At 35.6% G+C, this 27,904-nt stretch overlaps 1 protein-coding gene across 7 annotated transcripts in view; it reads left to right on the forward strand.

The window, feature by feature from the left end:
* Macc1 (MET transcriptional regulator MACC1) overlaps positions 1 to 25,206 on the forward strand; it is a 76,888-nt gene extending 51,682 nt beyond the window's left edge. For all 7 annotated transcript variants that reach the window (XM_069996130.1, XM_069996128.1, XM_069996131.1 and 4 more), the window contains 2 exons: positions 2,080 to 2,268; positions 18,479 to 25,206. In XM_069996130.1, the coding sequence (XP_069852231.1) occupies positions 2,080 to 2,268; positions 18,479 to 18,694 (405 nt within the window). In that variant the 3' untranslated portion in view covers positions 18,695 to 25,206. The remainder of the gene's footprint in view (positions 1 to 2,079; positions 2,269 to 18,478) is intronic.
* Positions 25,207 to 27,904: the final 2,698 nt, after the last annotated feature.

The raw sequence follows: 27,904 nt of genomic DNA on the forward strand, positions 1-27,904 counted from the left end.
GATACTGTATATATATACATATATAGTACATGAATAAGGTAATGAGTACATTTCCTATCGAGCATTGTTATCCCCTCCTTTGTTTTTTCCCTACCATCCCTTCCCTTTCTACCTCCCCCGACCCCAAAGTTGTAAAGTTCATTTTCAACATAGTGTCTTATACATCTCATTGTTACTGTGGGTCAACCTGTATCCTTGTAGAGGGAGAAACTTTTAATCAGGTACAAACAGAAAGAAAAACAGGAGAATCAATTTGATCTGTGACATTAACAATAATTTACATATTAAAGATATAAATACATAAAAACATTTAATTGTTTTCAAAGTTTATTATAACTCACAATGACACCAAAAGGAATTAAACTTAAAAAGCCCAATATCCTTTTGGTGAGCTTTTGGTATGCTATTTTTTCCACTTAATCTGGTCTTGTGGCTACTGAATGCTATAAGCTACTCTACTTGGTACAAGCTGAAAATTCATTTTCAGTAGTTCATTTGCAGCATGTATCCATAAAACATTGATATTGGAACTGTATTCTTTGTTCTCTTGGTGGCTGGAGAGAAAGTTACATTGCCTAATGATCTGAAAGTTTAAGCCTGATCAGATTTCAACTTTTTGGCTTCAGTAGCGAATTAGACAATGCTGATGGAAATCAGGTCCCAATGGGTGCCCCAAACTTACACTCATCCTCAGGGAGCTGTAGGAGTTCCGTGTGAGAGTTTTAGGCCTGTCTACCTGATAGAAAGACAATTGAGTATGGTATATAGAGTTGCCTCTTGAAACTTTATATGCATAAAAGTATAATTTTTTTATACTCTGTGATGCCTTTCTGTTTCTGGTTTAAACTTCATTTCATTTCAAAGAATTAGGAGAGTTAAAAATAATTAAGTAGAGATAGTGAGTTATGCATATGAAGTTCTATATTTTGGGGATATGGATTTTAAACTCAGGTTTTATGATTCCAAATGCTGATTTTGAAACCCTAAAGGAAGATACCACTCTACATAGTGGTAAAACCATTTAATAATGCTTCAGGGCCTGCTGGGGCCATAACTCCCAGTATAAAAGTGGGAATCTTGTAAACTCTATATAAAAACCATATGTAATCCTTCTAATTTTATATCTCATGGGCAATAAGTAATCTAAAGACTTCAATAGTTGTCTTCATCACTTGTTTTTACTTAATGTGTCATACTTGTAGGTTGCACATCTAAGTGCCAGTATCAGATTTATTTCCTAATTTGAACAGATAAGTACAGACGGACCTAATTACATCTGAAATATATCCAAGACAAAACAGAAGCTACTAGACTTATTTGACCATGCAGGGTGAGTGACAAAGTCCAGGGGCTGAATGAAAGAAGAAAGACTCTGATGGCTTTCTATTTCGCATTGCAGGAGATGGTCTTATTTTAAAAACCCTTATATAGAACACAATTACATTAGTGGTAAGGAACATAGGTAGTTGTTTTAAAATTTATAAATACCAATACTTTTGTTCAATTGAAGGTGTGTCTGTCATATTTTTATTCAATTTGCATATATCCTAGGAAATTTTAAATCACATTGTAGTGAAGCATAAAATAATGTGTACCATTACTAGTGTTCTCATTCTTCACATACACACACACACACACACACACACACACACACACACACGCACACACACCATTTGTTAGTCTTTCAGTAAGGGAAGACATTATTTTTTGTGCATGAATGATCACTACTAGACTCATAGATTATCACCTGTTACAACGTCAGAGTAATTTTGAAGTGTGCAGTTCACCTTTCTCCTTTTACAATGAAAGATATCAAAACACATACTAGTTGACAAATATTAGTTGGTTAACCTAAAATCCATAATTAACCATTGAGTTTGTCCTATATCTTCCCTATTTCTGATTTAGTTATGGCTACCATCTTTGGCTTGTTAAATTTGCCTAAAATTGAGCCAATATTTTGAGTTTGAAAAAAATCCAATTATATGGTAGAGAAAAGAAAGACCTACAATTTCTGGAATACTAAATGAAAAGTCAAAGTGACTTGCTTTTCATGATGATGTATAATTGCTGTCTCAGGGTCTGCTAAAGATGGATTGCCAAGGGTTAGTGGCACATCTAATCCAGGAGGCTGTTATTCTGACCTCAGCAGTCAAACTTGGAAAAGGCTGGAGAGAACTTGCTGAAAAGGTTGTACGGCTCACAAAACAACAAATGGAGGCATATGAAATTCCCCATCGTGGCAGAACTGGAGATATTTCTGTAGAGGTAAGATCTGTGTTATATCTAGTTCAATGGTGAAAACTTGCAGGCCAAACAAAGAAATGTTTTCAAGCCTGGACCACATGTATGGATTAATTGGAATGTCCACAAACAACTACCACCTGAAGTGACTACCCTTGTAAACCCATTGAAACTACCTGAAATAATACTAATTATATGCACACTCTAAAAGGTGTGGAAGGCCATTACGATATATTGACATTTTTCCTGCTGTTTTTCATATTAACATAGCTTTTGACTAGGTTAGCTGATCAAAATAGATTGATAAGAAGTCAGGGCAAAACAAATAAAGAGAAGAAGCTGGGGAGGGAGCAGAGAGAATGTAGGAAAACATTCAATGTATATCCTACAAAATTAAGAAGAATGAAGGAAGCGGGGGGGTTGGAGGGATGGGTATGAATATTGAAAGGAGTAACATTGATCAAGATTTGTTATATTCATCAACTGCTTTATTAAATGGCAACTCCTTTGTACAAGCACTTAAACATAATAAAAATCAGTTTGTTTGGTTTTTTTTGGTGGTCATGAGGCCTGAACTCTGGGCCTGGGCGCTGTCCCTCAGCTCTTCAGCTCAAGACAAATGCTTTACCACTTGAGCCACAGTGCCACTTCTGGTTTTCTGAGTGGTTTATTGGAGATAAGAGTCTCACAGACTTCTCCTGCTCTGGCTGGCTTTGAACCATGATTCTCAGATCTCAGCTTCCTGAGTAGCTAGATTTATAGGCATGAGCCACAGGTATCCAGCATAAAATAAGTTTTTTAAAAAAGGAAGACAGGGCTTTTAAGAGCTTATGTCATTTGACAGTTAATTTTGATGGGAAGCCTTTGAATCAAGACAAGGGAGGAAGATACATTCGTCAGAACTTATAGGCTCAGGCTTTCAATCAGTCATCTGTGGTAGACCAGGAACACCAAGATGGTGGCTGATGTGGAGCCACTGATACTAGGGACAAATGCCTGAGAGTTCATTATCTTTTCTACAATTTTTCATACAGTAAGAATTAATGATATCCTATACAGAATTACAGTGTAAATATTTATCATACAAGTACAATTATAACAAACTAGCACTCACAGCAATGAGAAACAATTTTCATTCAATTAAATAAAATAAAATAGCATAACTAAACATAAATAAATAATAGAGATTAAAATATAAAACAAAATATTCCATAACATATATAAAGTATAAGAATATTCCCATAAAAGTCTCTGTATCTTTTAAATTAAAAAAAATTCACAATGTTTACAATCTTTACTGTAACTTGATCATGACATGGTAAAAACAAAAGCAATGTTCTCTACTTTTGAGGTATGATCTGGATGCTAGAGTTTTTTGAGAATTTTCTTCCTCTGAAGTAACTGTTCCAGGTGGGTGATGAGGACAAAGCAGCCTTTGGATGAGGAGTGAAGCATTAAACCAAGTCAGCTGAAACCCAACAGCTGCAGGAAATATCAGCAGACTGGCCATCTGGCCGGAAGCCTGGGCCTCCAGCAAGACCAGCTTAAAACATGACTAGCCAGGAGCAGCTGGAGACAGAGCACCTATTTCTCTTATAGACTATCTCTATAAGCTTTGAAGGGCATTGCAACCTATAACTGAGCATACAACAGCTCTGAACACAGTGTACAATGTGGACACAGGCATTAGCTGAATGAAGATGAAGTGTAAGAAATCCTTAGGAAGGAGATGAGAACCATATTAAGTGGAAAGTGCTATTCTGAGTTAGAAATTTCAGCTAACCAATTAAAAAAAAACTGTCTAATTGAAACCTTATTTTTTCCTTGATAAGTTCTTAAAGACTTTGTTGATAACTTTCAGAGGGTGAGCTGTTTTAGAAGCCTTTTTAATCATCTGGATTCTTTCTAATTGTGGTTGTAGTTTATCTTCCCCCAATCTTGATGGAAGCCAACAAAAGCCTACTTTTCCATTATTTACTTTTACACACCCCAAATAATAAATGACTAAGTCTATGCTGGAGGCTAGAACTGCTCGGAAGCATAAAGGAAATCCCCTGGATGTTTTTTCATGGTGTCACAATTTGATTTGTTTGATTAATACTAACAGTCATTACTCTGGTCCATGTTATTCAATACTTAGAAAAATCTAGGGTATGTTATTCTAAAGCTATTCCAATAACCAATAAAAATATGTACCTATTAGGCTATTTAAACTAAAGGATACTGTATGCTAATTTGCATTCTACTAAAAACGTATAGTTGTGTAATAGTTTTCTCTTTGGAAGGATTTTTAAAAGTATGATCAATTTACAAATGAAGTAGTTGATTTCAGAACACACCGTTTGAACTGGGAGTCAAAGTGCAGAGGAAGGGAGCTGGCATTAGGGCAGGAAAGAGACCCATGTTCAGTGCCCTTTGCTACTTTTGTTTCCTCTCAGGGCATACAAATTCCCAAAAGTGTTCCTGTATGTGTGTTGGGACCTATAGTAGGCTGGGCTTTCTCTCACTCTTTTTTAACTTCTTTTTTTTTAAATAATTTTTTTATTGTGAGAATACTGTACAGAGGAGGGGTTACAGTTACATGAGCAAGGTAATGAGGACATTTCTTATCAAGCATTGTTGTCTCCTCCTTGGTTTTTACCTTACTATCCCTTCCCTAACTTCTCTCTATTCTCTTTGTTCCGCTTGTACCATATTGAACAGAGAGTGATCCGGCACTTGTCTGTCTCAGGCACACTTCCTAGAATATTACAAATATGGCTTTTCTTGCGAACAGCCGTGTCTTTCAACAAACATTTGATGGGCGATGTAGAAATATTTGTTGACTGGCCTTATTCTATAGAGTTAGAAGGTCGTGCTCCAAGTGCAACATGGCAAACCTCCACACTGAGCACCTGGGGCTTGGGCTCTCTCACTACTCACTTCATGTTTTCTTTGTTCTTATTCAAGCCACGTTACATTGCTTACCAACTTTTACCTGGATAACGTCAAGCCTCAAGCTGACTAAATAAGGGGGAATAGTGATAGTATGTTTTTTCCATTTTTTCTTGGAGATTTTTAAAAAAATCTTTTCATGTTCTTTTCTAAAGTGAAGAAAGAGACTTTCTGTGTAGAGTTTCGATAATGTTAAATTAACCATCTCCTCAAATTAAATTTTAAGAAATTGTAATCTATTGTTATCATTCCTACATAAAACTATACACTTACAATTTGATTATAAGCAAATACAATTTACAGACTCTGATGGAAACAATATGTTTGGGAGATACAAAGATGTTACTCCTGCAAGGTTTTATTATACTCCCCTGGAAGTTCAGTGAAGCTAGCTTTCCTAATCTTAGTATTTTTGCCATCTCAGAAACCACTCACTTGCACAAAGTCATAATCAGCAGTGTATATCTTAAGTTTGTTTTGTGGTAACCATTGAACCAGTAAAAATGAAATTATCTTTTGTATTTTCTAGGAATAGTCTTTATCCCTTTTCATTTTCTCACTAGCAGCTGGAGTGTTCAGGGCATTTATTCTCTGTCTAGTTTAAAGCTGGCAAAGTAGATGATATTGAAATGCTAATTTTATGCATTTTCTTAAGCAATTAAGAGATCCTTTTTATAATCCCCCCCTCATATATTTTTCTCTCTCCTCTTATCCTTGGCTCAGTCTTCTATTCACCCACCTACTTCAGCAGATTTTCTGAGTATATAAATTCTCAACATTGAGTTTGGAACTACAAAAACACAAACAGAATACAAAACAAAGACATTTGTCTCTTGAAAGCTAAATTTATTTATTTTTTTAAATTTAATTTTGTCAAGGTGATGTATAGAAGGGTTACCGTTATATGAGTAAGGTAATGAGTTCATTTCTTGTCAAACATTGTTACGCCATCCCTCATTTTTCTCCCACTTTTCCTCCCTTCCACTCCCACCCCCAAGTTGTAAAGTTCATTTCCGACACAGTGTCTTGTGAGTATTGCTATTGCATTGGTTCACCTTTTGTCCTTTGTCTCACCATTTTGTTGTTCCCCTTCCCTTCCCCAAATCAGATAAACGTATATGCAAGACATGGGGTAGCAAAATCAAATATGGTGACAACAGCGCATAAACAAAAGGGGATAAAAAGAATGAAAACAAAAAATAATTTCACACAGTACATTAACAACAACAAAGAAAAACCTTGGAGTTTCCATATTGGAGCTCATTTAGATTATTGAAAGCTAAATTTAATGTTGGCGTGGAGATGGTTAATATTTGAATTGTTATAATATCTTAAGTTAGCATATAATTAAATAACAATTATGGTTGTAGTGATCATAGTTGCCATTACTTACTAAATGTCAGTCTTTCTGAACACTTTACAATATTTCATCAAACTTTGTAAGAAATGATAACCATTTGATTTTATATATATGCAAACTAAATGTGAATTCAATTAGGTGATTTATCCAAAGATTCATGGTTAATAAGTGATAGAACTATAGAATTTGATTTTTTTATTTTTGATAGATTCTTTTTTGCTTTTTTAAAATAAGTTTTTTATTGTGAAAATACCGTACAGAGGGGTTACAATTACATGAGCAATGTAATGAGTACATTTCTTATCAAGCATTGTTGCCTCCTCCTTTGTTTTTTCCCTACCATACCTGCCTCCCATCTCCATGACTACACTCCCCCCCACCCCCACCCCCACCCCCCCAGACCCCCCCCAAGTTGTAAAGTTCGTTTTTCGACATAGCGTCTTGTACATCTTATTGTTGCAATGGGTCCACCTGTAACCCTATTTAGACAATTTGTTTTTTCCCTTCCATTCCCCAAATTATACCAACATCAAATACAGTGAAAACAGGTTATAACATGGGGGAGGGACATACAAAGTAATAAAAACAATCACCTTATAAATATGTTAGAAACAATAGCAAGAAAGAAAAAAAACCACTTGTGTCCTTATCTTGGGGTTCATTTTGCCTAACATCATCTTATCATCTTATCTGACCTTTTCTGCTTGTCTCAGACATATATTAGTTATTGCAAATAAGGGAAACCATGGGACCTATGTTTCTTTGGGCCTGGTTTACTTCACTTAATATAATTTTTTTTCAAGTCTTTCCATTTCCTAACAAATGGGGCAATGCCATTCTTTCTGATGGAGGTATAGAATTCCATTGCATATATATACCACGTTTTCTTGATCCATTCATCTACTGAGGGGCATCTGGGTTGGTTCCATATCTTAGCTATGGTAAATAATGCTGCAATAAACATAGTTGTGCTGGTAGCTTTAGCATGGTCTTGTTTGTAATCCTTTGGGTAAATGTCCAAAAGTGGGATTGCTGGGTCATAGGGGAGCTCTATGTGGAGTCTTATGAGGAATCTCTGGTGTTGTTTTAAACGTGGTTGTAACCACTATGCTAAGCTAATAATAAGCCCTTTTAAAAATAGATAAAAGGGGCTGGGAAGGTGGCTCAGTGGTAGAATGCTTGCTTTGCATGCATGAGGCCCTGGGTTTGATTCCTCAGCACCAGCAGAAGAAGCCAGAAGTGGTGCTGTGGCTCAAGTGGTATAGCTAGACTTGAGCTGAAGAGCTGAGGGACAGCGCCCAGGCGGAGTTCAGGCCCCACGACCTGCCAAAAAAAAAAAAAAGATAAAAGTTGTCAGGAACATTCAGGAAATATATTCTAGTCCCAAAGGATCCTTGAGAGTATTAGGAGAGCCCCCCGGCTCTAAGTTACTTTTAAGTTCTAGAAGCCTTTGAAGAGAAAATTGGGGTAGAGGAGGATTTGCCATAATACTTATTGGGAGGTATGGTGGATGCAGATGCATATGTTGTTGGCATGGAGGGGGACAGTCATTCACAGCACAGAAATAAAACTTCTTAATTGGACTTCTGTCCCAATGGTACCATTTACTTTCCTAGGATCCTGAGGAAATTGTATGACTTTTCTAAACATTTTATTAAAAATTTATTTATTTTTTTGTGAACATAATACAGAGGGGTTACAATTACATGGGCAAGATAATGAGTACATTTCTTATCAAGCATTGCAGCCTCCTCCTTTGTTTACCCTTCACATCCCATCCCAGCCGCCCTCTGCCCCCCCAACCCCATCCTCCCCCCCACACCAAAGTTGTAAAGTTCGTTTTCGACATGACAACTTGTACTTCTCATTGTTGCAACGGGTCCACCTGTATCCTTAAACGACTTGTTTTTCCCCATCTCCTCCACAAATTATACCGACATCAAATATAGTGAAAGCAGGGGTTATACTGTGGGGGAGGGACATACAAAGCAACAAAGAAATAATCTTATAAATGCATTAGAAACAAATGCATGAAAGAAAAAAAATTTACATACATATCTAAGGGTTCATTTTCCTAACATCACCTTATCTGACCTTTTCTGCTTGACTCATACATATACTAGATATTGAAAATGAGGGAAGTAAGCCAAGCCCAAAGAAACATAGGTCCCATGGTTTCCCTTATTTAAACATTTTTAAAATTGTTGTACAAAGGAGATGCCATTTAACAAAGCAGTTTATAAATGCAATGCATCTTGATCAGTGTCACCCCTTTCAACATTCTCATGCCTCTTTGACCTACTCCTTCGCTTACTTTTGTTAATTTTGTGATATATAAAATTACTTCTTCACTGCCTTCTCCTCCCCTTCTCCACCACCCCCTTTCACAAGTACCCATTTCCTGGTGCTTATTTTATTGGGATTTGACTTTGTCTTTCTAAACAATTACACTATTTGAGCTCTCCATAGAATCTACTATACTTCAGTTAATTCATCTGTAACTCCTTGCATACCACCCAATGCGATTACTTATAACTTACAGGCTCATTCTAGCTAACACAAATGAGAGAAGCCATGGAACCTTTGTTTCTCTGGGCCTAACTTATTTCACTTAATTTTCCCAAGTCTTTCTATTTCCTTATGAATGGCACAATATCATTTTTTCTAATGGATGAGTAAAATTCAATTGTTTATATATACCACATTTTCTTAATCCATTCATCCACTGAGGGGCATCTGGACTGACTCTATAGCTTGGCTATGGTGAATAGTGAAGTGATGAAAATGGCAATATGGTGGCGTTATTGTAACAGTGTTTGTTATCGATTGTATAAATGTCCAAACTCTCTGACTTACCAGATATTGGAAGAGAAAATGAAATATACACATGAAATATTTTGGACCGTGCTCTGTGAATTATAACCACTAAATAAATCATGTAATATAGCAACTATATGACAATGAATGTTTTTTGGAAAATAGAATAAATATGGTAATTTTTTTACTAATATCACTGGGAAAGAATATAAAGAAGAAAAATGTCAGCAGTGATCTCAATATTTTTTTTTCTGAGAAACTAGTAGACTGCTAATGCAGGGGGAAATGAGAAAAGGCCTTAGCTGAATAGCTGTTTTTATTGGGCTTAACAACATCTAATGTTCCCTGGAAAATGTCTCTTGAAAAGGTACAAGATTGTCCTCAGATTCTTATGATTTTCTGGCTAACATGGCAACTTCTGAACTTTGTGTACAGGCATGCTGTATTGTCCAAGTTGGTCTTTGACCCTGGTTCTGTTTAACCTTATTACTTAAGCCTTTGTTCATTGTTGTTTTGCAGTGAGAATTTTACGTACATTTTCTTATAAGAAAAAGCATTGTGTGGAAATTCATGTATCAGTGATAAAGTATATAGAACATCTCAAATCTTTTCATATTTAAGCTGGAAATTTTCTTAGATTATCATCCACTTTACACAGTTTTATACTTGCTGTAATATTCAATTTCAAAATGATGCTTCCTTTTTTTAAGAGATGAAAGACAGAAGTCAAAGACATCATATTGAAATATTTGGAGTAAACACATTACCTTTGATTTGATTCTGTATCATATGTCAAGTTATGCACGGAAAATGAAATAGAAATAATTATATCATGTTAAATGTTTTACATGTGTTTAATGTTAAGTGTTACATGTGTTTAATGTTAAGTGTTTTAAAGGTATTTATATGTGAAAAATCTTTCATTTTAGCTTAGATTTTCTTTACTAAGATCACATATACAATAAAGAATCTTAGAAAATCAAAATATAGTTAAGTATAAGACCTACATCACTTACTACTTGAGATTGGTTCAAGAAGTGGGGAAGAGATAAGGTAGATTAATGCAGGGAGGTGAGTTTGATCCAAGATACTTTGTATGTGTACATGGACAGATCAAAATGAAGTACCCTGGTACAAATAACCGATGCTAATGTTAAAAAAAACACTTGTTAACAAAAGCAATTTGGGGCCAATCTTTGGAGAAACGGTACTGAAATTATTACTTAGACAATCTGGATTTTTTCCCTCGATGTTTGATTGTGGATTTTTACCAAAACAACAGATTCATTTGAGCACCTAATGTATGTTGGGGGATATTTTACATCTGTTCCTTTATCACCTTAATGCTTCTATGGCATTGAAGATACATTTTTCCCCTTTTGACAGGAGGGGAAAATCAAAGCCAAAAAATTCTATAGCCCACTGCAGATTTTAGAGCTGTACTGTCAATGGTATAAATTAAAACCTAAACATGTGCTCTTAAACCCTCTAGCTCTTACCATTGTATTTCCACTAACTTGATTTAATGTTTACCTAGAGAAACTGGATTATGGAAACTCAGTTTCTCCACATTTTGACATTCAGATTTCTCTACCAATAAATATTTCATGAAGGCAAGGAGTGCTATTAAGAAGAAAGCAATGAGGGCTGCTATCTAGGAGTTGGCTGGTTACCCTGTGATGCTGGGCTTTAAAAAATATTTTTAAGTAGTTGTAAAAAGGAGTTTCAGGTTAATATGTCTGTTTATGAAAACAATGTTGTCATTGAGCAGATAATCCAGAAAAGAATAAGACTTGTCTTATTGCGGTTTAAACAGCTCTTCGAGTGTGGGTCATGCTTAACTTGTTGCGAGTGATATTTTTATTGCACTTAGCAGGCTATTCTAAGCACACTCTTCCTAGAGAAGCCTACATCAAATTTTAACTAAGCACCTTCTGAGAAAATAAGGACCCCTAATGTGTTACTTGCCCTTCTCCTTAAAGACTTACTAATTACATGAGATGTTAAGCCCTACCAGGGTGCTGTGAATGATGAACTGAAGACAGTGCATATGCAATAGTTATTAAGAAGGAAAAAGTCCTAGTACTTCTTCAGCTGCTGGTACTTAAAATGAAACATGGCACCTAGTAATTTTATGAGAAAAGCAGGTGGATTATTAATTTTCAGATGTGGCAAATGTAATTATCCAGAGGTAGTTAAAATCAATTACATTCTTTATGCTATTCCTATTTTAAGAGTTTAAAAAGAGACCTGAAATGCTCTGCTCAAATGTGAATTGCTTTTTTTCACGTCATGGCTCACCATGTAATACATCATCTAATGAGCCTTATTGCCTTCCAGGAATAAGCACTCTAAATTTGGAACGCTTTATCTTTTTGTATCTATTCCTATTTCCCGTTTTCCTTTAGCATCCTATATATTATGTTTTCGTTGCCTTTCTATATTTTACTTTCTCCTCTAATACTGAGAAGATAAAGCAAAAGAAAATATTGAGACTTAGAAAAACAGTGAGAGATTAAGTATTGTGGTATTACCCTTTATGTTAAAAGATCAAAACACATAGATGAAAAATTAACCCTGTACTTTTATCAGCCTGTGCTTCCTATTCAAAGATGAACACACAAAACTATAAGGTAACTACAAACTATATGTAAACTGTAAACTATAAACTATGAAGGAACATGAAAAAATGTAGCAGTAGAAGCACAAAGAAATGAAGATTATCTATCAATTATTTGTGATAGAAATGAGAAGGCTGAGAGAAGGGTTGTATGATTAGAATAATCCAACACAAAAAATTCTTGGTGGCCATCCTTTCCTTCTGATTTGCTGAAGGCTAAGTTCACAACTTACCTTAATCATAGCATTAAACAAGGGTGGGAGAACTATTTTTTGAAAGCACAAAATAGAAAGATAATATAATCTTGGAAGAGATCCTGGTAGACTGCAATCTGTTTCTAGTCTTTGTAAGATGATATATAAATCAACCCAGGAAGATAATTATTTATTCTACTTACTTCACCTGTTTAAATATTTGCAGAAATGATTATTTTCCTGTGATTTATTACAAAATGTAGAATCTTTTGTGACCTTGCTGGTATATTTTTATCTGGACAGAATTTCACAGAGTTAATAAATATATGCAAGTTACCTCTTGTGCTTTTGCCTTTGACAGCATATATTTGCTTTCATAAGAAAAACTAGAATAAATTAAGATAGAAAATGCTGAAGAAGTCAGTGTAGGTATTTAAATTTTTACATCCATATGTCATATACCTCTTCCATGGCTGATATTTGCTTATTAAAGGAAAACTATCTTCTGAAATTGAGTGGTTTTATCATTGTATCTAGTACATAAGTACTGAATTATGTTATTTCTTGCTCCTTCCCAATTTCTCTCCATACTGACCCTCTATACTATGTTTAGATTTTTGTCTAAAGGTAGATAACTTTTTCCTCTTGGAGGCTTTAGTTTTACTGCCTCAATAATCCTAAATGTTTTATTTATCAAGGTAAGGAGTTAAAAAAATAAACTGCTAGTATATGTCTTGAGTCAAGCAGAAAAGGTCAGATAAGTGGATGTAAAGGAAATGAACCCCAAAATAAGTATTCAAATTTTTTTCTTTCATGCAATTGTTTCTAATATATTTATAAGATGATTTCTATGTTGCTTTGTATGTCCCTCCCCCACAGTATTACCCCTGCTTTCACTGTATTTGATGTTGTTATAATTTGTGGAGGGGAAGGGCAAAAACAAATCGTTTAACTAGGGATACAGGTGGACCCATTGCAACAATGAGGTGTACAAGTCATTATGTCGAAAAACAAACTTTACAACTTTGGTGGGGGGCGGGGAGGATCAGGTGGGGGGGGTGGGGGGAGTAGGGGAAGGGATGGGAAGGGGAAACAAAGAGGAGGCAACAATGCTTGATAAGAAATGTACTCGTTATCTTGCCCATGTAATTGTAACGCCTCTGTATATGTTTGATATTGGCAAAAAAACATAAACCGCATCTCCATAGAAGAACATTAATTTTTATATGTTTTTCTTTGTAAAAAATGCCTCTGTTTTCTGCTTCTTATTCTTCCAATTCACTCTCTGTTTCTATAATACCCAGATTCCACGTGACCAGGTATTCTGGGTCTTTCATTTCTTTGGCATTTCTTCATACCTGTTGTCTACCATTTGTTATGATTTCCAAGCTACCATCTCCAAGGTTACCAAAAACCTGATAACTAGATTCCCACATATCATGAGTTGTAGTTAGAATGGAAGTCCTTTGTTTGCAGTATGGTGGTAAGTGTTCAACACTGGAAAACCTCTAATTTATAGCCTATGCTGACTTCCATAGTATGCATACTTCAATCCTGGATGGTTTGTAGTGTCTAATGTGTCACTAAATAACATCAGCAGTGAGGGGCTCTGGAGTCAGCCCCAACCAGTCACTGATGTCCTTTGGGGGAAGCTTCGAGTCTCTGGCATTCCTCCTATTTTCTATCACTGATCTGACTTCTCTCTATTCTTTCATTCCTCCTGTATCTGTCTTTATCCATTAATTCAAGATTTAGTTGAAGTATATATTTTTATCTCTTTATTCTCTTCCTTTACAGTTTCTTTAATTCATAGATTTTTCTCCACCACTGTAACTGGAATGATGCCCAACTTTTGATTCTCTGAGGATCATCTCTCCATTGCAGGTCATCTCCCCACCCCCATTTTACCTCTAGTTTTAGCTCTACTCATTAGACCTAAACTATGTAGAACTCGAAACTCTATAATAGAGTTAAAACTAGGCTTCCTATTTTGCCCCATGCAAAAAAATTACTAACTTTCCTCCAAATACTTAAAAAATATTACATGAAAAACGACATACTGGACATTTCATAGGACTTAATTAGGACTTAGGAAATATTATCCGTATTTTATAGATGGTAAAAATTCAAACCCAATTGACTTCAGTGTTTCAATGTATCCTGTCCAATAGTTAATGGAACTGGGATATGAACATAAAGTCATATCAGCAAGTTCTTTCTGTTACAGCATTATGGCTCTTGGTCAGTGGAAAGATCATTTTCTCCTCACACTACTTTAACCATGCTAGTAAATTTGGATTTCCTTTTTAATCTGTTGTTAATTATTGAATCCTTTCTCCTCACGCACTGTGCCAGTATTTGAGTAAATATTTTCTCTTTCTTTCAGGGCTGTAAGCTTCTAAAAAAAAGGAGTACTGGTGGCTGATGACAGTAATCTTAGCTGTTAAGGAGGCCAAGATTTGAGGATGGTGGTTCAAAACCATCTGGGGAAAAATGTTCCTGAGATTCTTATCTCCAAGTAACCAGCAAAAATTTAGAAGTGGAGCCTACCTCAAATGGTATCACATCAGTGTTGAACAACAAAAAAGCCAAGCAATTGCTCAAGGCCTCAAGTTCAAAAGCCCCTTGACTAACACACACACACACACACACACACACACACACACACACACACACACACACACACACACACACACACACAGAGCAAGAGCAAATGTCTTCTTTATTTTATTCCCCGATGTAACAGAATTTCTGGTAGCGGTAAGCACTAAGTACATCTTTAATAAATAAGATAGTTAAGGAATAAAGATATATTTTGAACAGATTCACTTCATTTCTCCTCTAATAGCAATTATCACCTGAGAGTTGATGATTTTATATAATAGGAGATCAAATATATAATAGGAGATCAAATAATAGGAGATCAAATTTTACACAAGAAATATGCAAATTTAGTTTGATGCAAGATGAACAAGAAGAAAAAGCATTCCAAATGTACTAGGATTTTAGTGGAAACTATTGTACCCATTTCTGTACAGATCATGATTTAAGCTTTGGTGAATATCAAATGACTTCAGGGAAATGTCCTTCCTTGCATATCTGATTATTACAGGTGACTTCTTACACTTTTAAGAATCTTCCTTAGAGAACAAGACTCAGCACTCAAAACCCAAATCTCTATGCAAATGCCTCTGAATTATAAGAGCTAGCTTCACTGTTTTGCAGTCAGTAAGTGGCAAATATGTGGAGGTTGTGGGCACTCTGCTGCTGTTCATGAATAGATGTATCTCTGGAGCTTTCCCAAGTCTGTAGTCTCTAGTTATGTATCACTTTTATGTATTTCACTGCTCACGATTGAGTGTGACTCAGGGTTCTTCTATAGATAGCAATCCACAGAGCTGTGACAAGATCTATGACTCAGAGTTTGTACCTTGGAAAGTTGATGAGACCATTTCGACTATTTTTGAGTACAAAGGTACCTGAATGCCCTCACATTATCCACTTGAAATTTTTAAGTGGCGTTTTCAGAAATATTTTATAATAATCTACTATGCCATTATCTTATAATTGAAATCCTGTCAGTTCTTGTTCATCATTAATATTTCCAAATACATTTCAAGTTTCTTGCAGACCTGATCACAAAGAAATTTAGAACAGTCTTAGAAGACAATAGTTGTCAATATCATTCTTGAAACTAGTACATGAGAAATTAAAAAATAGTGTACCAATTGGTTGAGCATCTGAAACTTTTTGGTGAGTACAGTGTGGAACCTAAGTCCCAGAGCTGTAACAGACAGGAAAGACTCACTACAAAATCATTTGTTCATTTAGTGCTTAGTATCTCATTTGGTCAGTGAGAGCCAAGTTTGAGTTTGGCAAAAGGCTTCCATTGCTGAGCTACTAGTGCCAATCTATACTGTGGGAAACATGCTTTCAATATAAATCTACATAGATAAATGGGACCACATACTAGTCACATGTTTCAGGGGCAGAAGATATAATTCTCTGTAAATAGGGTTTGTGAGTGTAAAGCTCAGATACATAACACTGAGTTGATTTCTGTTGCTGTAGTGTCTACCATAACATGTTATAATTTTGATAATTGTCTTTTACTGTCTACTTTGTAGAACTGAGCTCGTCATAATTGAGAGTAGGGATATTCATGCCTTCCCAGGAATACTGATTTAGACAACTACTCTGTGAGCCCTTTACATGGATTGACTCAAAATATAATAAAACCTCTTGCTTCGTTGGGTCTTCAATTATTCCTTCTTTAATGGTAGCTTATGCACTGATAACAGAGGAAGAAAACAAATTCTAACTCAAGGCCCCACTTCATGTGATATTACACTTAATGGAAGCTCTATTTTAAGAGATCGATTCTGCATAATATTAAGCCCAGAGTCTGTGCTCCTACATTTTGCAAATGATAAAATCACAACTGAGTTAATTTCAAACAAGTAGTGAGTAATAAAATTTACATTCTAAATATTCCCATTACAAGTGCATGCTCATTTTGTTATTTTTCTAGAAAAGGTTTGTTTAAATCTCTCTGTGTGTGTGTGTGTGTGTGTGTGTGCGCGCGCGCGCGCGCGCTCGCTCATTCGCTTGTCTTATTTGGCTTGCTTTTGTCTCTGTTCTCTCTGAGCCTAGTTGCCTTGGTTACCATTACATACGTGCTTGCATGTGAAATTTCCTTTTGACGTACATTTATTTCTATGGAAACAGTGATGTCGCTGGTGTGGGTAGGTGTTAAGGAAGAGCAAAGTAACTAACTATTGAATATTGATCTTTCCTTTGGTTCTAACAATAAGTTTTCCTGACCAAATGATTTGCTTTAAGTCATTAAAGCCATTTTGGAATTAAAGAGCTATATTTTTGTTTGTATTTTGATGTGATCATCAAGCTACATTTTTCTTTGTTTATAGACTTGCTTGCCTAGCATGACATGTAAGTTTTAGAGTTCCTTTTTATGATATGCAGTGACATAAAACTCATGAATAGACATGTGTAACTATAAGAGTTACTTATTTTTTTAAAAAGTAATAATAGGGTTAGGAGCTAGGGCCTTGTGTGTGCGAGGTCAGTATTCTACCATTTGTAAAACCCCCATCCCTTTCTTTTTTTTCTATTTTCTATTTTTATTTTTATTTATTTATTTTTATATTTATTTATTTTTATTTTTATTTTATTTTTATTTTCTTTTATTTTTATTTTTATTTTATATTTATTTATTTTTATTTTTATTTTTTCTATCTTTTATTTCTATTTTTCTGGATAGGGTTTGCTTTTTGTTTAAAATTTTATTTGCATAAAGTTATTAAAGAAGGGTGTTTCATTGTGACATCATGCATACATACAATTTACCCCAATCAAGCCACACTTTCTTTCTCCCTCACCCCTGCCCCATTTTAAAATAATTTCAACAGGTTTCACATTTCTCTTTTCACATATGGTATAAAGTACTTTGACCTTGTTCACACTCTGCAATGGCTATCCTCCCTCTTGCTGGTCATAGCCCCCACCAACACAGCCAGTTTGATTTTCTGGTCATTATTTAAGATGTATTCATTTTACAAAGGAGTTTTACAGTGGCATTTTGTGTGTGTAAATTATTATATTTTAGTCTGATCAGCCCTTCAAGTAAGTACTCTGTAAGTACTCTTCAAGTACTCTCTCTACTCCTCTCTCATTGTTTTTTTTTTTTATTGTGAAAATACTGTACAGAAGGGTTACAATTACATGGGCAAGATAATGAGTACATTTCTTATCAAGCATTCTCTCATTGTTTAATAATTTTCAGTGTGATGCTTTATGCAGGATCTTGATTTTTGCCTATGGCAGCCTCTGACTTCCATCCCCCTACCTATGATTCCCTTGTATTTGGAATTACAGGCATATGCTGCCACACCCAGCTAAGAGTTATTACTGTAACCTTAAGTGTCCCTCAGAAAGTGAAGTCTGTAGTAATAACAAACGTTATTGTCAAAAAATGGTTCAAGTGATTTTATAGCCACGTCAAGACAATGGGCAATAAATGATGGGTTAGAAGTATAAAGACTGTAATTGTAATCATTGTTTTATATTATCTCTAGTTTTATGCAAACAGGACTATAACCAGGTAATGATACTTATTAAAACATGTTTTTCTATGGTATCAAATAAGCCCCTGTAGAACTATAGTCTACTTTCTCTTAGGTTTTAGGAGGCTGTCAATGTGGTTTTTTTTTTTGGTGGGGGGAATCATCAATATCTCTCTCTTTCTGCTCCTCCTGCACAATCCTTCAGCCTAATCTGTTTTCTTTCCAGATGATGTGGAAGCCTGCCTATGATTTTCTGTATAATTGGAGTTCACACTATGGAAACAGCTATAGAGATGTGTTGCAAGACCTTCAATCAGCTTTAGACAGAATGAAAAACCCTGTGACCAAACAGTGGAGAGACCTAACTGGAACTTTAATATTAGTGAATTCCTTGGAGGTTTTGAGGGTAACTGCATTCTCTACATCTGAGGAAGTATGGTAAACAACAGCATGTTTACAAGGGCAGGGAGAATGGCAGGGTGAGGGACAAATGTAAGTATATGTGCTTAAAAGAAACGAATCTCAAAAACTGTATCATATTTATTTTCTTTTTTTTTTTTTAAACCTGGTGAAAGTAATGCCTTGCATTGTATCCAGAGTTGGATTTTATCATCAAACACCTTCTCAGTGCATGATTCAAAGGCAAACATTAGCTGCTTCATTGCTGAGAAAGCAAAGACAAGTCATTTTTTACCTCTTTTGAAGTTGCTTTCAATTTTCTTCAGTTAAAACAAATTACGACGAATAATATCACACAGATGTATGTGAATCAAGAGTGGGCAAAGGGGCCTGGAGTTTCCCGGCAGACTAGAAAAGGGGAGGAGCCATTGCAGAACTGCAAGCTTCCTGTCCATGGTCTCATGTTCCTTGGTGCTGCTGGCCAACATCACGCCCAGGCTTCATGTGGAGAAGTGAAGGACTGAAGAAATCAACCAAGGCCAGCATAAAGTAGAACATCTGCAAAATTCATAACCTGTAGCCGAATAGCAAAAAGAATAATAAATAGGAAAGAATATTGAAGCTTACAGCAAAATTGCAGTTACTCCATCTTAAGTGAAGCTTGTTCATCTTTTTTAGCCTGTCTTGAAAGACTGCCTCAAGGAAAATATGAGTTATCAGAAATTTGCCGTCTGTATACATGGGCCTAGTGTTTTTATCTCTACTTCCTTCAGTATCTTGGGACCTATCTAATCATGCCTAACGGGCTTCATCTGTAAGATCCAAATGCAAAGTAGTTCTCTGGTTCTGAGGGATTTTTTAAATAACAAAAGTTATTAAAAACAACAACCATCACCAAACGCTGATTTATCATTGTTGATATTACAACTTTAACTGCCACAAATATAAGGCATCTTTGTGCATGCTTGCATAAACATATATATCCTGTGTGTGTTTTACAAAGCTTATAGGAAACAAGGCTAATTTAAGAAGATGGTTAGTATAAATACTGACACCTGGCAGAATTCACAGAGATGTTCCATGCCTTACAATATGCCCAATCCTCTGACAGACTGGCAATGTTTATGATTTTGGTCCTTTGCTTACTTTTTCACTTGACAGATGGGAGTATATGGCAGGCACATAGGTAGGAGTGTGGGGAATCATGATCTCTGACTTCAATGTTAGTAAGTGATAGAGATACACTATAAAATATGATATGATTAAGTATGAAAGGGCATCTAGAATGATAGCTAAGGTGGAGAGATTACTGTGATGCTCAGAGATGCAGAGACAGAAGAGCCATCCTATGAGTTTGTATGTCAGTATCTGGTACATTTTCTGTGGTGAAGAAACAGGTTAAAAGAAGACCGGGCATTACCCTGATACAAGATATGATACTGGATGTGCCATGGCTCTCCAAGCAAAAGAGCTCTTGGGAATGCAGGGATCCGGGGAAGGAGTACAGGAAGGATGAGGTCAGAGTAGACAGGGATGAGGCCACACCAGGGCCATAAAAACCACAAAGATTTAGAAAGGAATGACACATCCTTAAAGATAATGTGGATGAGCTGAATAAGGACTTTGTTTTGAGATCCTGAATAAAACATGTCCATTTGGCTAAAAAAGTAAAAGCAGAATCTTTTTTAGAGCGTTTAATACACCCACCCTGGGGCATTTGGTATGCTAGCAAAGGTAATTTGAATTGGAGAGTTTTAGAACAATCCTTAAGGCTTTCAATATTTATATCTGATGATTGAGAAAAAAAAAAACACAACCAAAAAACCTACAACAGCTTCACCAAGGAGTTATGTACACACATTCAAGGACAGAATTTATTTTAATTGAAAATAACTTTAGAAGGAAGGAAGAAAAAAGATCTAATTAGTTAGTTTGGGATACAACCATTTTAAATGATGATTTTGCTGTCTTTTGGACATTCTTGGAATTAGCATGTCAGTAAACCAGAGGATTTCGGGAAGGGACAGTAAGGAATTAATAACTGGGTTTTTTCAGGCTACAAGCTGTGAGAAGACAGAAGACTTGTTCGCTGATTAGTGTAGTAAGACTCAATAAATCATTCCAAGTTACACCTCATCATGTTTTTAGACTGTGGTTGGGGATTTTAAGAAGAGTTTAAAAAATGAAAAACATTGCTAAGGATGGAACAATGGTTTAAATATTAATACACATAAAGTTATCTCATGATCAGAAAACAAATCTTTCTGGGGAATTTTTTGACTATGTCTAAACATTCTATTATTAAATTATTCCAGCATTTTGACCTAATTTGTTTCTTCTTTTCTGAATTTTATATGTTTTCTTGCTTGAATGTATTTTCTTAATAGAAAAGGTTAACTTAGAATTGCATTTAGTATTTGGCAGAAGTCAAATAAATTAATATGGTATTTACAAACTGTATTTGACATCATTATAAGCATCAAAGGTTATTCATCTACAACTTCTTGGAGCATTTCAAAAGTGGAAAACGTTTAGATGACTCTTGCTATTCTTCAGTCTCTTCATCTAAGCATGCATGAATTAGTTTCTCATTCACTCCCTAGCTTGAAATGTGACAATTTTTCAATGCATGGCATTGATTGTTTCCTTTCGTGAAAGTCTTCATAGGAAGCAATAAAATAATTCTTTCAGTAGTATGTTATTAACTGCTCATACCAGTATGGAAATAGCACACTTGATGCCCTGTGTTATAGACAATATTATATGTTTTGAACGTGGAGATAACAAGTTTGCTGGAAGGAATAGAATGGTGTCGCTGAATGCACCAAGGTGAGGAAAGTTACTACTAGTAAACGGTGTTAAATATGTGATGAGAACATAAAATAGCATAGTTTAAATTATATAATGCTATAAACTAGAAGCTTCAAAACAATTTTAATATTGTGCTAATGCAAGTGATATATTTGGTGAGTTTTAATACCTAAGGAATATTTGAGATGAAATATAAAAGGATAATATGTGAACACTTGTGTCACTAGAGGTTTTTCTTGTTAAAATAGATCTTTCTGTTTATACATGTATCATATATACTTTCCTCATCCCTTTTCTTTATAAAGTTTTCTCCTAGCATATTGAGAGGAAATTATCATAATATAAACCAAAGATTAAATCTCACCATCATGCTGAGTTGACTACAAACACATTTTTCAGAATGAACGAACATGTTTGGAGGTTGGTTTCTTGTATGCATATTTTCCAATCCACAACGCAAAATCAAAAGTGAGTACTTATGTGCAGAAACTTTAATTTTTATGTGTGTAGTATTAGATATTAAATATTGTTGTAAAATAGATGTATGGAATATTGTACATTGACCTTCTATTTATGGAATAAATAATTTTGCAACATTGAGTCATGGTGTTGGTATATGTTGAAGGAAATAGGAATTAGTCATGACAAAGAAGACTCCAGAGCAAACGCTGTTGGAGAGCATGAATGGTTTATATGGCATTAATCCAGAAGTTGAGAGCTATGACTTCCAATCTTTGCCAATTTGTCTAGATCAGTTCAGACAAGTCACTCAGCGTATGGAGCTTCATTTTGCCCATCAGCGAAAGAAGGACTTTGAACTAGGTGATTTCTGAAGTTCCCCTCTAACTGAAGTATGTGTGATTGTTTACTAAGCAGGACATATTATAGTATGTTGATTTTATTTTGTGGGAAGAGACTTGCAGTAAAGAGTAATTTGAATAGCAATTATCCATGATTAAATAATATCCTTTCTGTGCTAGCACATTGTGTTATGCAGACTTTCTGGCACAGTGACAGCTACCTAAGTGAAATAATTTAAAGGAATTAACACATTGGCGCAGAGTTCCAGAGGTTTTGGTCTATGGTCTGTGAGCACTGCAATAAATCAGATCATCATGGAAGGGCATAGTGGAGGGAAGCTTCTCATCTCCTGGAAAAAAGAAAAGAGGAGGGAAGGGGGGGAGGAAAAGAGAAAGAAGGAAGGAGGGAGGGAAGGAGGAAGGATGTGGTCCAGGGTTTAGCCCTCAAAGTGATCTATTTCCTGGAACTCCCAGAACCTCCCAAGATCGCATCAAGCCTTTAATGCATGTCTATAACACATGTAAACTTAAACACACTAAGCTATTACAGTTATTATCTCTGTTCTCCATATAATCTTATGAAATTCGTTGTGAAATATGTGCTGCTATAAATTCTTGGTAACCACACTTGTTTTAGAATAGTTTTGACATTATTCAAAATAAACTAATATGGTGTTGGAGCAGTTGGAAGGTTACTAGGATTTACTCAAAGTTACACCACCAAACATCACCTAGTATCTCATTTAAAGTTGACTATGAAGAATATATGTTAATATTGTACTTGCTTCTGTTCTTGTGTATTTTTATTGATTGACTATCATTTGTTATACCTATTGAATTGATCTTACCTCACTGAAAATATATTTGTAGCCAACAGAATACAACAATCTATAAAACTTTTCACAGCACAATTACAAAGTGATTACAATTACAAACATTTGCTAATAATGTGCACAGATAATCTCTTTCCAAAAAGCATTTAATTGGATGGTGACTGAGAAGTGACTGATAAATTATATAGGACTCTGGTCATTCACCTACCAAAGGAGACCAAAGGAGGCTATGCACAGAAGCGGTGGACAAAGGCCCAATAGCTATGGACAGATGATCATATAAAATAATCTTCTATGAAATGAACCCCAAGAAAAGGAAACAAGAGACACGTTTGAGTTGCCATTGTTGCTGGTTTTCTTTTCTTTTTCTTTTGTTTTGTTTCTTTTTATTTGAGAGAGTAAGGGAGGGCACATAAAAGGTGAAACAAGGATGAACAAATACAATGGTATACTCACTAGACCCTATGTAGAAATGAACTGGATATTTTGTGAGTGGGAATGGGAGAGAAAAACCATGAGAGGGGAAGGGGAAACATGGTTCAAAAAGAATTGTAGTCATTATTCATTACTTGATTCATGTAACTGTAACCCTCTGTATATCAACTCTACAATACCAATTTAAAAAGAAAATGATAAATTGAATAACCTAATTTTGATCTTAATGTGTCCACTCTTACCTGCCACCATTATGTTTCATTAATTTTTCTTTGGTGGATGATTGGAACATTTATGGCTTTCTAATTTTTTTCTGTGTCTAAAAATATAGTACTTGTCTTTTTATGCTTGAAAATAAGTTTGAATGTTCATAATACTTAATTCCTTTCTTAAACCCTTTGAACACAGCCAGGCATTTAATGCATTTGTATAAATGTGATTAGTAGTTAAAAATCAAAACTCAATTGTGATGAAATTCTTGCTTTTACTTTATCAGACTCCACCAAACTCAATATTTTAAGCAGAATTTGAGATTGGTAAGTTTGGTGGAATAGTGATCTTACATATATTACATATATTACTTGCATACATTACATATCGACTTTACTTACATATATTAGGTTAAATAGCCACTACCTACTAGAGTGTAAAATCTGATACTGGAACAAACTCCTTTTAATCCCAATAAGTTTGCACAAAATGCTCAGTCCCTTTACATCTTGGTGGGAAGCAAGAGAGGTGTGAAGGGGAGATAGGGAAGAGTTAGATTGTGTTCTTATGGAAGGAAGTTATCTATGAAAGATAGAAATTCTGTCTGCATTCAGTGATCATTGGAATGGTTGGACATTAGTTGTATGCTAATTCTGGGGTCCTCCATCAAGCCCATCTGGTCTGATAGTTTGAAAATCATTAGTCAACAAATCAAGATTTGTTCCTAGAAACAGCAAGAGGTGGATACTGCTATTTTCCACTAAGAATGTGATGTGAGATTTACCGTGCCACTATTTCTTGCAACAAGAAACATTCTTTGCTCAAGTGTGATTCAAGAAACTCATCTTCTGAGTCTTCACGGGAGACTTAGCAGTACCTTGCTTCTATAAACCTCTGCACTAAGTCAAATTCTGAGTAAATGGAATCACACAGGCCCTATCTGGCTCTCTGTATTCCGACTTAAAAATTGCTGATGGGATGTCTGAAACGTTCGCAAAGGGCTATCCGTGCATCTGGCCCAGAAGGACTGGAGCAGGTCATCTATTACTTTGCTGACTCTCCAGAAGGACTGACTAGTGGCTGCGCTTCACCGCTTGGCAGAAAGAAACAGATGGGGAGAGAGCAAGTGAGTTTGGAGTCCCCAAGGATGCCAGATTCAAAAAATTCTAACTGGGATGAGTGGTGAAAAACAACAACAGGGTAAACTCCTGAATGAGATTATGGGATGCTCCAAGGTCAGCTGTATTTCCAACTGTGTCAGCCATGTGACTTCTTACTGAAGACCCTCATCTCCTATTGAATAAGTAATAACACTAAATGCGACCCAAGGGGAAAGTAGACCAGAAATAACTACCAAAGCTGTTAGACCTCATCAAAATATAGGTCAAGATCAAAGGAATATTACAGAAAACAGTGCTGTTTGTTCCTTGTTTGAAAAATATGCCTAATAGCTTTATTAAAGTATAATTCACACATCATAAAATGCATCTTGTCTGTTCGTTTCTGAAAGCCCATAATCGATTTTCTCCTTCGTATACACGTCCCATCTCATGTTTGTTCAATTATATTCGTAATTGATTCCATAGAGAAATGCTCCTGACAGGGACTATCACACAGTTAGCCTTTCCAAGGTTGAGTAGAATGTTGTGAGTTGTGGGAAAATTGGAGTAGGAGGATCAAGGTTATTCATGAGAAGAAGGGGAGAGAACACTTAATATTATATTTATAAAGCTATTGCTTCTGTGGCAATTTGGAAGTTAAAAAGTCTAAGATCTACCTTTCACAAACTTTTGAATTTCTTTCTATTTTGATGGCAGAGTAGATCCTGTGTTCTTAGGAATAAGAGTCCTTGTTCCAAATGCTCTGTATGTAATGAATCCCTTCAGCCTGAGTTCTTGCCTAGAGCAAGATTTTAAATCCATCCTTAATGAGAACTCTATTTTGACCAGTTAGTAAATTCTGTGTTTATTTACTAGAAAATTGCATTTGTTCGCTAAGGTTTCCATAGCACACTGAGTACCACACACTGAGTATCTTAACACCCAAAGTTTATTTTCTCACAGCTCTGGAAGCTAGCAGGTCTTGGCAGGTTTGGTTGATTCTAAGGAAAGGATTTGTTGCTGGTTTTTCTCCTCACTTCTTTTTTCTTCCATACGGGAAGAAAGGCCAGTTAACAACTGGCCTTAAGAGGATGGGCTGGGAAGGTGGCTCAGTGGTAGAGCGCTTGCCTTGCATGCATGAGGCCCTGGGTTCAATTCCTCAGCACCACATAAGCAGAAAAAAAAAGCCAGAAGTGGCGCTGTGGCTCAAGTGGTAGAGCACTAGCCTTGAGCTGAAGAGCTGAGGGACACCACCCAGTCCCAGAGTTCAGGTCCCATGACCGGACCCAAAAAAAAAAGAGGAGACAGCCTCCTAGCCTCTTTTTAAAAGGGCAATCCTGTTTGGATTAGGATCCACCTTAATAACCTCTTGTTAACTTAATTACCTTTCCAAAGACTTACCTCTAAACATAATCCTTTCTTAGATTCTAGGGGTTTCCCAATTTAACCTAGAAACAGGGGCCAGGCAAATCTAAACCCATAACTTATTAAAGAGAAGAAATGTAGTCAAAATACTTGATGTGCACTAAAGGGGAAACAATGTAGCTTACTAAAATTGGTTTGATAGTGAGATGAGGGGAATGAGGGTAGTGTCTTGTGGACATGAAAAAACAAAATCCCCTTGTACAACCAATTGATGCTAATAAAAACATAACAGTAATAACAACAATAAAAAGCTAACTATATCAACATTTGTGTAGATAATGCATACTAGTAGGTAATTTCCTGTGGGATTTCTTTGTTGTCTCACAGGATCTGAATAGTGCAGAAAAGGAATGCTACTTTAGCATTTTTAATTTATTTTGTGAAAGAGACTGTTGCTATGTTGCATAGACTGGATTCAAATTCCTGGGTTCAAGAAAGGGAAGTTCTTTAGCAGTGGAAGACTACAAAGATGAGGTAAGATAGAGGACAGAGTATTGTGGATGGCTCTGGACCCCTTTTGTTATTTTTTTAATTGGAGAACACTGAGATGCCTAGAAGGCTAATGTCTCTATAGAGCAAAGCACAGTGTTGGAAGGCTTGGGTCACTCAGAAACCACACTGCGTTGAAATACAAGGGTATAGAGCATGGGGGAAAGGCAGGATATCCCAGCTTCCCCCAGATATTGAGTAGCTCATTTTGAGCAGGGAACGAGGGGAAAAAAATCTGCAAATGAGAACTGCAGTGTGAGAAAAGGTTAAGAAAAAATTTTCCTCATGCACCATATAGACTTCTTTTAGTAAATTGAGAGTAAACATTTCTTACAGTTTTGTCCAAGACTGCAGTGTTTCTTGAGACATGGGACGTTTTATGCTTAGGACCAGAAAGGTTTTAACAAACAGGACATTGGATTACTTTAATTTTATCACACTGAATGTCACTGGTAAATATAAAGGGGGAAAGTGTTAAAGACAACACTACAAATCATTACCAGTCACTCTGCAGTATAGCTCAAATAGTGGCTACTGTAAACCTATGGTAGGGAAGGAAAAGAAATGAGTATGCATATATGTGAAAGAAAGAAAACTTATATTTGGAATGGGCAAGAGTTGAGAATAATGGAAAGATGACTGATTAAGATGCATTGTACACCTAAATGACATGTTAAATTAAAGTCACCCCCTTGGACAACTATTTGAAGATAAAAAAAAGAATTGATATGGAAATATATTGAGAGCAAACTTGATATTCAATTTCTGTCTGAAGTTCAGATATGATATAGCCCTGCCCCTCTCATGTGAATAATGCTTGCAAGGAAGGTTATTTGTGAGTTTAGTACTTAATTATCAATTTCTCTGATTACAAAACACCGAACTGTTGACTTAAGTTAGCCAAAAATAGATAAATAGAAGCAAAATACATAAATAGAAGCAAGACAACTTGTGACTTTGCGTAAAGCACAGATTATGGAAAAGGTATTATCAAAAAGATTATTTTTGTTTCTGAACCTATAATAGGCACATTTATTTGCATAATAAATAATAAAAACAAAAAATGTGAAAAGCTTTTATGCCTTTGCAGAAGGCCTTAGGAAATCTTTCTCAAGATTATCTAGAACCTGGTAATAATGTATTAATATGG

This window comes from Dipodomys merriami, unplaced genomic scaffold (assembly GCF_024711535.1).
Source record: "Dipodomys merriami isolate MVZ:Mamm:240054 unplaced genomic scaffold, mDipMer1.0.p SCAF_5, whole genome shotgun sequence".
NCBI classification, from domain to species: Eukaryota; Metazoa; Chordata; class Mammalia; order Rodentia; family Heteromyidae; genus Dipodomys; species Dipodomys merriami.